This window comes from Genypterus blacodes, unplaced genomic scaffold (assembly GCF_046128005.1).
Source record: "Genypterus blacodes isolate CSIRO-AG114 ecotype Tasmania unplaced genomic scaffold, CSIRO-AGI_Gbla_v1 ptg000007l_1, whole genome shotgun sequence".
Classification (NCBI taxonomy): Eukaryota; Metazoa; Chordata; class Actinopteri; order Ophidiiformes; family Ophidiidae; genus Genypterus; species Genypterus blacodes.
Window position 1 is genome coordinate 4,526,006 of NW_027466821.1, and position 11,394 is coordinate 4,537,399.

Consider the following 11,394-nt stretch of genomic DNA (forward strand, 5'->3'; position numbering starts at 1 on the left):
TGCCTTCTACATCTTAAGGTCCTCATAGCTCTGTGGGCCCCTGATATGAGCCATAAGCAACTCCAAACACAATCTCTCTCCCTCGACAACTGACACATCGGACATCCTTCCCATCATCTTGAGAAGCTCTCCTTCCTCTGTCTGCCTCACAAAAGCAATTAGTAACACTCAGTTAATTATTTCTTTATCTGAAAAGTGAATTATTCATCAAGATAGTAATTTGTCATGAAAATAATGCAATTACAATTTAATTTCAAGCTGTTGGAAGCACTTTATTTAAAATCAAACCTTGAACACGCCATAATAAAATTAAAGCATTTTCTTCAAGTATTTCCAGCACCTGAACGAAGGCTGAATTCAAGTGAAGGTTTGAGGAGACGGCATCAAAGTCTATAACAACATTTTTGATCAAACTATCTGTGGCTTCGGAAGCCATTAGGTCAGTTGCTCCGTGTAAATCTTTCCATTCAAAAGTGGTTTAGGAACAAACACATGTAAACAATTTTCTCAATATAAAAGTCCTGAGAGAGTTGCTGATCAGGCAGCACAGTTGAAGTTAATGCTGGCAAAGGTCCGTCATGTGTCCTTACATGTAAATATGCAAATAAATAATCTCTGTAGTTTTACAAAAACACTTTTGATGCACTTGATTGGACAAGCAGGATACCACCTCAGGTGTCACTCAATCGCAAGTCTGATGGAAAGTTTGAGGGGGGATGGAGGCGGGGGTTAGAGATCAGTGGAGTGGCATACCGGTCCCTCTGCACTAAAGACTCCATTTGCTCCATTTGCTGCTGCTGGGCGCTTCCCAAGTCCTCCAGCCTCTGATGCAATTCAGACAGGGCTCCTTGCTCCTCCTATCACAGAGAAGCAAAAGGACAAAACTGTAAAGAGACAACTGAGAAGCAGAAGATTTTTACTGTAGTTTAAGTGTCCAACTATTTGTTCTCACGTGAACACTGGCTACTACTCCCTCATAGCCGGGGATTAGCATGGCAGTGGGTGAGGAGGTGAAGAAAGTGGTGCCAATTTCAAGAGGACCTTGGCCACCCAATAGGAGATGTCGAAATTCGTTGTGTCGTCGCTGCAGATCCTTCAGTCGTCTGATGAGTTGGGCTTGTTCCTCTGAGGAGGATGTGCGTCTAGAGAGGAGAGGAAAATGTTTTAAACTAGAGCAATGTACGCCAGGTCAAGACAGCCGTTTCATCAGGCTCCTGATTGGCTTCTTGTTGGGCTTTGAAAAACAATCCTGTCTGGATGGTGAATCTGACAAAAGCTGCACGACAGCAGAGAGATCCATTTGGTGTTCTGATTGAATGATGTCACTGAGTAAATGTCACAGGTGAGATTTACTTCTTGGCAGCAGTGGCTTCCAGTTCCAGCTCTGCTATCTTGGCCTCCAGCAGCTGGATCTTATCCTGCAGTCTCCTGTCTTTGTTCTCGGTCCGTGTTTTCCTCTATACAGCAGACACACACACACACACACACACACACACAGACACACACACACACACACACACACACACACACACACACACACACACGCTTTTTAATGCTAACTGAACTGAATTTAAGATTAACAAGAGAGGAATGAAACTATAGGAGTACTATGAGTAGACTACTGTATGTTGACACAAAGCAAATTCACATGTAAGGTATAACAGATACCTGTACCTTTGTGGACTGATTGCAGAGTAAAACAAGTTAGCAGTACCTTCTTTTGGGCCAATGCTGCCCTCTGTAGTTTCTCTTTGGCTTGGCTGTATTTGTGCAGCAGCTCAGCCTCTCGCTCCTGCAGTTTGTGTTTCTCTTCCAACCACTCAATTCTACGATCCTCTACCAGCCTGCGAGAGAGGGAAACAAAGAAAGAGACCATGGTGAGGTAGGCAGAGAGCGATCAAGTGAAATAACACAACACTTGAGGACACTCAAAGAGTCTTGTGATTTTGTTTTATGTTTTAAACATTTATCGAGAAAATATATTGTATTAAAGTATTGTGGACATCATTATCTGTAACTGTCGAGGCGATGTCTAAGCTGTTTTTATTGCTCAAACCAGCATCCTCTTTGCTGGTTTTAGCCTTACTTGTTAATGTGCTGTGATAACTTCCATTCAGTCAACAGTCAAGCAGCTCTACCTCTCTGCCTCGTGCTGGCTCTTCTCAGCCTGGCCTCGGGCCGACCTCAGATCCTCTCTGACTCGGTCTAGTGTTTCTCTCAAACGTCCATTGGTCTCCAGCAGGTCACTTTCAGAGTGGGACAGTGTGCCTAGTTGAACGTCAAGTTCCTGGTTTCGCTTGTGAGTTAAAACAACAATCGCATTTAGTTGAGGCAAATCTGTCTCCTGTGTTTTCATGTTTAGTTTGGTGATATGCAGGCTGCATGGAAGAAAATATTGAGGAAATTCCAGGTTCAGCATGTTTGAATACCTGCTTTAAATCTGCAATCTCTGCTTTCTGTCTCTCAAATTCCTCAAGCTGAGAGCCTTGCTGCTGTAGTTTGGCTCTATGGGAGGAAAACATCTTGTAAATTGTTGAGTGTTTTTCATCAATACACTAAAGTGGTTGAATTACTGAGTGTCATATTTTACACTCTGTCCCATTAACTGTCACACAGCTGACCTTAGGGTGTGTAGTTCCCTGCGAGCTGACTCCTCTCCCTGTTGGGCGCTACGGAGAAGAGCCTCCCACTCCTCCTTCTGGGAGCTGCCAGCAGCTTCCTGCAGCATCCTCTGCTGTTCCAGTGATGCCAAACAGTTCTCCAGCTCCAATCTCACAACAAAACACAGGAGAGACTAAAATTTAAAATGCAATAAAAATCACAATTGTCACAGTAGTGCAATATAAACTCAGCCTTCAGCCAATAGAAGTTGCTTAGGACAAACATGTGTGTTCAATGTGTTTGTGTAAACTGAGAATGATGGCTGACAGGAATTTACAGCTCCCACCAACTGAGTGATGTGAACGACTGAAATTAAATATAGTAGGTTCTTACTTTTCCTCATGCAAGGTTGCAGTTTTGCGGAACTCTTCCTCACGGGCAGACTGAACCTTCCTGACAAGCTCCCTCTCTTTCTCTGCAAGAACTTCCTTCTGTCGCTCCACTGCTGATCTCAGCACCTCCACGTCAGTTTGCAGAGCTGAAAAACAAGTTAGCATGAGGCTGCAGGTGTTGGACTGAGATACTAATATAATAACACATTAAAAGCAAAATCAAAGGGAATTGAAAAAAGAGTAATACAAACAAAAACACAGAAATGCAGGTAATTTCTCAATACAAAAGGAGACGGGCAAGGTCGGAATCCACTGGTGTGTGTCCGTGTCATCCATACCATCAATCTGGCCCTGCAGTGTCTCTCTCTCCCGCTCCAGCTCCCCTTTAGACCGGGCACACTCAAGTTTAACATTGGCCACCTCCATCTTGCGTGAATGTTTCAGGCTTTCAATCTGAGATCAAACAAACAAACCAGGAAGACATGAACTCACAAGAAAGCCAAGGGGACTGAATAATAACTGAATAACAACACAATTAGCTTTTGACGGTGCATTGAGTATCAGTTCATCTTTAAATTCATATGGTTAGAAATCGTGGCCATCAAAGCTAATGTAATATTGTAAGAGGTCATAATATAACATACCTGGCAGTTGAGGGAGTTGACCTCTCTCTCAGCTTTGTGCAGTTTTCCACTGAGCTGGCTGTTCTGTTCATGGCTCAGGCGAAGCTCATTCTCCAATCTCTCCAACTGGAGACGCAACGATTGCCGCTCCGCCTGGATTACAAGAAACCAAAATAGATGGACCAAACCATGTGCTAGATGAAATGGCAGAATTTCCTCAATTGTTCTTGCATATTTCATGTTTTGCCAGACTTCTACGGGAAGTGAAATGTCTGCATCTACCTGAAATAACAAGGAAACTCATGGCTTATAACATTTAAACATGGCAATCACAGGACTGCTGTCGTCTCACCTCCAGGGACTTCACCATAGCTTGAGACTCTGTCACTTGTCTGATCTGGATGCGTTGGACATTCTCAGCTTGCTGCCCTGAGTTTTCCTTCTGGGCTCTAAGTTCAGCCACCTCAGCCTCCAGGCCCTTCAGCCGCAGGTGGAGCTGGGCTTTCTCCCGCACCAGAGCCTCCAGTCGCTTGCCGTCATTCAGAGGGTCGGAACCTTGGTACTGGGCCACAAGGTCTACCTTATGCCTCTCCAGACGTGAGACCTAACAGAAGGAAAACCAAAATAGTATTTCCTTTTTATTATTTCAAAAGGCTATAATGTATTCACAATCTGAATCCCTTAAAATCTTTGAATAGTTGATGCACTATTAAACCTACCTCTGCCTCAAAACGTATTCTCTGCTCCTCCAGTGTACGAGCATGTTCTTCTCTCTGATGGTCAAACTGGGACTTGAGCAGAGTGTACTCATACCGCAGCTTGTTGAAATCAGTCCTGTACTTCTCCGTCTCCTATGAAGAAACATAATTACAGGCAGGAGCCACAAACCAGTCAGAAGAGAAACAGCAATCAAGAGGACAGAGGGAAATTAGATGCCATCTCCTTCCATGTCTGGATTGAACAAGGTTTCCCCTAACTTTTTTTTAGCTCTGTAGGTGCCCTTAGCCTCAGGGCTGGGGGGGACACGGGACGTAGCAAGCTTCTGCGACTAAATGAAAACTATGCATTCTGATGCAGCCCGTCAAATGAGGGTGTTTGTCTCTCTGTATGTGCACTCTTTTTCCTGATGTACTTTTTGTTGAATCCTCTGGTCCTTAGAGAGGCCCACAGTGTTCATCCCTTCGCTGCAGCTACAGGCTCAATAGTCACAGCTGCTGACTCCAGTTCAGTGTTAGTGTATTTAGCGTTCTCAAAATGTATTCCTTGTATGGCCGACAAAGTTTACACACCCTTACTTCATACTGGAACATCAGTGATACAAAGTGCCCGCTGTCAGACACTATTGAGCTGTGGTAAAGAAACACACTGACCTCCTCCAGCTTGTTGAAACGCTCTCTGACTGGAGCCTCCATCTCCTGCTGCACCTGAACTCTGAGCAACTCCAACCGCTGAGGGGTCATCACCTGGCCCACACACACACACACACACACACACACACACACACACACACACACACACACACACACACACACACTTTGGTAAACACGTAGGTTTGAGTTTGATTTCTTCAGTGTCTTCATCTCAGTGTACCTGCAGCCGAAGCTCCTCCACCTCCCTGGTTTTGTCCAGCAGTTCTCCACGCAGCTCAGCCAGCAGCAGCTGTATTTTCTCCTGCTGAGCCTGTCTGTCGCTCTGCAGGCGTTTCAGATCCCCTTGTGACCGTGTAAATTCCTCCTGTAGCCTGAAAGATCAAAACAAATTCCGTGAGTCAGATCACAGAAAGACCCCAACACCTCATCATGGTCAAACAGTTAAGTTCTACCTGTAATCCGACACTTCTGCAAACAAGCATGAAGGTAACCATGCACAGACATTCACATTTACACTAAGAAGTAGTAGTCACATTTACTAATTTAGAAACAACAGAAACCTGAAATCACAACACATTTTCAACCACAGAAAATAAATAGAAATTAAAGAGACAATGACTACACCATGTGCATGTTTTTTGTCATGTGGTTAACCAATCTACAATCTAACTACATTTACCTTTGGTTTTGACACAGGACCACACATAGAGAGTATATTATTTGTGTATCTGTACATAACTGTAAACAGTCACCAAGAAACCTTTTCTTTGAATCCCCTGACACATACATTTACCCTTACCCTTTTTAAGTGGGTAATAAAAACAATTTGTAATTTGGGTAAATTACATCATTTAGTCTCCTACAATATAAAATTACTCAATTACTCATTGATCATAACATGGGCATTTACAAATCAGTTCTTTAAAACAAAGTTCTGTCATCACCTCCTCATTCTCTCAAGCTTGCAAACATTTTCCATGTAAATTATAACATCTGTGGAAGCATGAGCTCTAAAACTTTTAAAAATATAAATCAGACCAGAGAAGAAAGATGAAAGGGAAAATGAGACCCTGCACATTACCTGGTGTGTTCAGCCTTTAGTGTCTGGTAGTTTGTCTTATGGTTTTCACACCTCATCCGCTCATCAATGAGCAACTTCTGCAGCTCCATCTCTGCTCCCTCTAACCTAGAGGAACCCCCCAGCAGGACAGCGGCCCTCCCTGTACCTGCCTCCAGGTTTGGGACCAGGGAGGCCCCTGCATGGCTGAGGGTGGAGGGGTTCATCTCGCCTCTGCAGTGGAGGGGAGGAGAAAATAAATTGTCTGTATCCAAGAATAAATTAGAATTCAATTTGTCCGCTACCTCTTCTGTCATAAATCATGTGGCTGGTGTAATCAAGACCTCCTGGTGTGCCTCTGAGGTGTGATATGGCGATATGCCACAAAATCTGCTCTGCCTATGTTGTCTGTTACCATGGTGGCTTTGAGGAGAGTCCCCCAGCCTCTCCTGGCAGTAAGACAAGACTCTAAATCAATCTCAAGTGATTACTTAGCTACACTCCCTGACTGCTGCTCTGTTGTGGATACGCAGCTTGATTGGAACGATCAACCTACCTAACCACTTAATATCAAGCATCCTTTCTGTCTGAATTCAATTTTAGACCAGTGTCACTCACCTACAGCGATATAACACAGTAAATAACTTCGAAATGTCATTTCACATCAAATTTAAGACGCGTTCCTCATTTGAAAAGACAGTGATACGTTAAAAATCTAAACAATACCATATATATTACAATATAATGCATATACAATATACCAAATATTAATTACAATACATAACTGAGACAAATGCAATGATTCCATTTTACTGACACTCTGCTTATTCGATTTAATTATGGCTTTTATTCTTAACGTGTACTATATTCCTGGCTATTAATTATTTCGAATACATGTTTTAAACATTAATTTTCATGCTGCTATGGGCTGTGTTCTGGACACATGTGTATAATGTTTATAATTCAGGGTTAGCCGTGTTACCTGGCGTGTTATAAACTAACACAGAGTTGCTTTTCTTTCAAATATCGCGCTCTGTGTCCCGCGACTGATATGCTAATTTAACTAAAGCTAACTGACCAGCGCCCGTTATCGGACAGCCCACGTTTTACTCGCTCACCTCGTATCTATTCAACTACAAACGGCCAATTTTATGTACATGTAAAATAAACTATTCAATCACAAAAGTCACACTCAACACAAAACAAGAGTGAGTGTTGCCCAGTGAGTACCGTTAAGGCTCAATTGTAGCACCAAACAAACAAAACAACGAACTTGAATTAGCTTACGGACTGGGCTAGCTCTGCAGCAATAGGCTACGTAAAACGAGTTTATGAACACATAAAGTGCACTTACTTAACTGTCGTGTATTTTCACAAAATGTTCCTCATTGCTACAGAAAGTATCCTGCCCCTCTTTAAACCGCGACTCCTTTCTTTCCTGCTTTCTGTCTAGTTTGCTGGCTAGCGCTAACTAGCTCATTTGTAAACTACAAACAGAGGAATGCTGGGATTATTGCAAAGATCGTCTCTGGAACATAAAGCAACTACATTTCTTGTGTACATGTTGGCATTTACTGTGTCGCTTTGTTTATGAATCATATTTGTTAAGGACTAAGAACATGTGTCTTTACGTATGTTACTCAGAATAATATAAGGAAACATAAAGAAATAATGAGCATGGTGAAGATACAGCCAGTTGAAAGAAGCACAGTTCAGGTAAGAGCAAAGGTTGTAGTATCACATTTATTCAAGTTTCAGTTATTTCTAATTATAAGGGTACACACAATCAAGTTAATTGCACTATAATGACATAGGCACAGTGTGTTGAATTCTAAGGAACAAAAACCCTCCTTAACAGTCCCGTCTGGAAAGCTTCCAAAGAAACGGACCCAGAATTGCAGCATGCATCACCAACAGCCGTCTTTGAACAGTGTCAATTTTGAGGGGGATTTCTTTTTTGTGATTTCAACACATACAATATTAGCACAGATTAGGAATGATGTACAAACACACTAACTGAATTAAAATCCTAACAACCCCTAAACATAACTACATGTAATCTCAGAAACACCTGGAATTGACCATTTGTCATTTGTAAAAAATTATAAGACTTATTTCTGAAACATGCTGTGTAAGCTGGGCAAGCACCAATGATAATAATCTTCTTTGCGTAAATTAAAATGTCAATGTTGAATACCTACAAAGAGCATGTTTCTGACTTTAAGGTGCATGGCAAGTATCTCTATACTGAGAGCAAAGAAATAGTCTAAAAGTAAGTTAAATGTTTCAGGATTCCTATTAAATACACCTTAAAGTGGACGAGGAAAAGGACATGAGAAGTCATGGGTGCTTAATTCACGTAGTGTTACCTACAATCCTACAAATGTTAATTTCTCACACTGAAACCTTTAGCTTTCAGTGTGATACACAGGGGCATGCAATCTCATCTCCTTCTGACTTTTGTGTCACTGTTACAATTAAGACTAGAGTGGCTCATACTTTTATAAACAATTTCTGTATTGAACATTACATGAGAAACACTCTTTTCTTTTCAATTCATTTGCAGATTTCCCAGCCCTGTATAGGAACCCTATGTAACTGATACAACAATTTCTTTGTCTCGTGTTTCCTCCTTCAACTCCAACCGTCTCATTCACTGTTTGAGGATAGGAACCTCGGTGGGCTTGAAGAAAGCCTGTGCCATCCCCATAGCGAAGATGTACGCTTTAGAATCCACCACGATTTTCTGTTTCTTCAGCAGCTCTGTGGGATCAAACAGGCATATTTATGTGCGTACGTTTCTGATGATCAAATCCTCATAGGCACAAATTATCACCGCAAAACAGATTAAGTTCAAGACTCACCGTCTATTTTTGTCTGGAATTCATTTAGAGGTAAAAGAATAACTTCAACAAATTCTGCAAAGAGAAGACGAAGGCTGATGTTATACATTGTACTATGAGAAAACAGTTTCTGAAAAAGAAAAACATAATAAAAATAATCCCTCACCTCCATCCCCTGTGGAAAAGAGATAGAGAGAGAGAGATTTAGTCATTCAGGTCACATTATCTATAAAACAAGAGTAAGAAGAGCTTATGGTAAACAATGAAAGACAGAATGAGTGGATGTGAATCATTAATGGCTGACATGAGAAAAGAAATTAATGTGTTAGGATTAAGTAAATGTATGAATGAAATGCATTGACTGAGTACAATACATAATCTCTACCACTAGAGGGCAGATAAACTCCAAAAAGAAGCTACAGAGATTGACTTGTCTTATTAAGAGGGCCTGCTTCTAATTACAGATTCATTTTGCATTCATTCTGTCTCACAAATATCAAAGAATGGCCGTTTACAATAACAACTCTTGTGCGTAAACAGTCCTCTCACCAAGTTGCTGTGTCGGGTTGACGTTCTCCATTTCATCTCCATTGATGTTGACCAGGACAATCTGGGTGGTGCAGTTGGACAAACCGGGATCCAGACATGTCACTGCAATCAAAGCAACATTCAGTAAATAGTTATATAACTACAGCACAGACACAGGCAACCCATCATGGCTCTGATGTTTACATAAATAAGAATGGGGCTTGTTTTTACTTATCCTTGACCCCTGGACCCATCCAATATATACAGATCTAATCTAAGAGCCATCTAAGGCAACTAATGCAATCAAGTGTGTGTGTGTGTGTGGACACCTGGAGTGACCCCGACCACTTCTCCTTTGTAGCCTGTTTCTTCCTTCAGCTCCCTCAGCGCCGCAGCTTCTGCACTTTCCCCCTCATCTATCAGCCCTGAGCACAGCAGAGGGGAGAATGTTGTACGTACATTTCTATTGTTGGATCACTTCGAATACCAAGATTTTCCATCTTTGTTAAGATAAATGGATGAAATGATACACAAGCTATTATCCGCATGTTTACAGTCAAAAGTTTTCACATAGATTTTCATTTTGCATCAGATATGGTTGACTGCAGCAATAACAGGAAAAATTTTCTGAGTTGGAGTTAGTTTCTAAACTGTTTGTAAAATCTAAACTTTGTGAAATCAAGCAAAGGCAATTAAATGGAGACCCCTCTGACCTGCTGGAAACTCCAGAGTGAAGCATCCCATAGGAGGACGAAACTGCTTCACCATCACTACGCAGTCTTTATGCAGAGTGCGTTTCAGCAGAGCAATGATTCCCACACCTGCAGGACAAACCTTGGTTACACCTCAAAGAACGTTTTACTGCTACTTTGCTGAACCTGTTTGTTGGATCAGCATGCCCAGACAGGAAACATCTAAATGTTAAACCAGTGTCAGACGCCCAGAACGTGTCCCCAATGTGCTTGGTGGGTCCTGCCATCTGCTCAGTATGCACATCACAGTTCAATTCCAAATTTTTTTTTAAAGGAAAAAACAGAGACACTCACCATCTGCTTCAGTGTTGCACTGTCTGGTTGTTCTTTTCACAGTCTCCCAGGCTCTGGTGGGTGCAGGCAGACACAGTCAAAGAGTGCTATTACACCTGGACTGAGCGTTAACCAAAGAAAGTTCACAACAAGAACTGTACCTTGTATTTCCAGCTGGGTCCACATATGTAGTCTTCTCCAGTTTCAACCATTTCCCTGCTGCCATGAGCTGGAACACAGAGAGCAGCATGAAAACAGTGCTAAACACAGCACCTTAATCACTGAATTACGGCTGAAATCTTAATGAGACATACTTCAAGAAGATGTTTCTGTTGTACTTGTACTTGTTACATATGTGTTCTAAACCTTGCCACCGGCTGGTAATCCCAATTAATATAATTATGGAGGATCCGAAGATGTGTCCAGGCCATCATGTCAATCTTGTGACCATTAGCCAAAGTGATTGTAGGAACATAACTTGATCATAGGTTCGGAACTCGATCAGTGAATTGCCTTCAGGCTCAGCTGGCTCTTGAAATGTCGCAAGGCTTTTAAAATACAAAAGTAAAAACAAGAACATGAAAATGTTTGTAATAAACCCCTTTGAAAGTGACACACAGGGCTTATCACTGAGTTCTGCCAGGCCAAAAAATATTAGGAAAGAAAAGGAATGGTTTGTACCTCCTCCTTCACTATGTGAGGTTCAGTGGTCACTTTGGGCTGCTCCGTGTTGCTCATGTTGGTAATCTAAAATGAAACAGAAGAGACGTACTTAATATACTTCAATCAAAATAACAGCAACTAGGCAACAGGAAACAAAGCAGCTACAGCTAAATTGAGTGGAGTGGAAATAGCCCTCCGTGAGTAGCTCAATTATTATAGCTAGCAATTAGCCGCCAGCAGCCCCAAATAAGAAAAGAATCCTTGTTTCGTTCCGGTATTCAAAATTTATACC

At 41.8% G+C, this 11,394-nt stretch overlaps 2 protein-coding genes across 2 annotated transcripts; both read right to left on the reverse strand.

Annotated features, from left to right (window-relative positions):
- Positions 1 to 264: 264 nt before the first annotated feature.
- cep83 (centrosomal protein 83) lies at positions 265 to 7,549 on the reverse strand. Its single transcript, XM_076153953.1, has 16 exons — positions 7,398 to 7,549; positions 6,068 to 6,277; positions 5,207 to 5,357; positions 4,987 to 5,079; positions 4,336 to 4,467; positions 3,969 to 4,220; positions 3,638 to 3,769; positions 3,332 to 3,446; positions 2,995 to 3,139; positions 2,622 to 2,771; positions 2,430 to 2,505; positions 2,139 to 2,296; positions 1,715 to 1,844; positions 1,354 to 1,457; positions 953 to 1,142; positions 265 to 857 (listed from the first exon to the last, which is right to left on the reverse strand). Exons 2-16 carry the CDS (start codon positions 6,268 to 6,270, stop codon positions 672 to 674), a joined length of 2,217 nt encoding a protein of 738 aa, XP_076010068.1. The 5' UTR covers positions 6,271 to 6,277; positions 7,398 to 7,549; the 3' UTR covers positions 265 to 671.
- Positions 7,550 to 7,760: 211 nt separating this feature from the next.
- nudt5 (nudix (nucleoside diphosphate linked moiety X)-type motif 5) lies at positions 7,761 to 11,186 on the reverse strand. Its single transcript, XM_076153906.1, has 9 exons — positions 11,121 to 11,186; positions 10,601 to 10,668; positions 10,461 to 10,513; positions 10,128 to 10,235; positions 9,744 to 9,839; positions 9,436 to 9,537; positions 9,053 to 9,061; positions 8,908 to 8,961; positions 7,761 to 8,806 (listed from the first exon to the last, which is right to left on the reverse strand). The coding sequence occupies exons 1-9, from the start codon at positions 11,175 to 11,177 to the stop codon at positions 8,697 to 8,699; spliced, it is 657 nt and encodes a 218-aa protein (XP_076010021.1). The 5' UTR covers positions 11,178 to 11,186; the 3' UTR covers positions 7,761 to 8,696.
- Between the last annotated feature and the right edge of the window lie 208 nt (positions 11,187 to 11,394).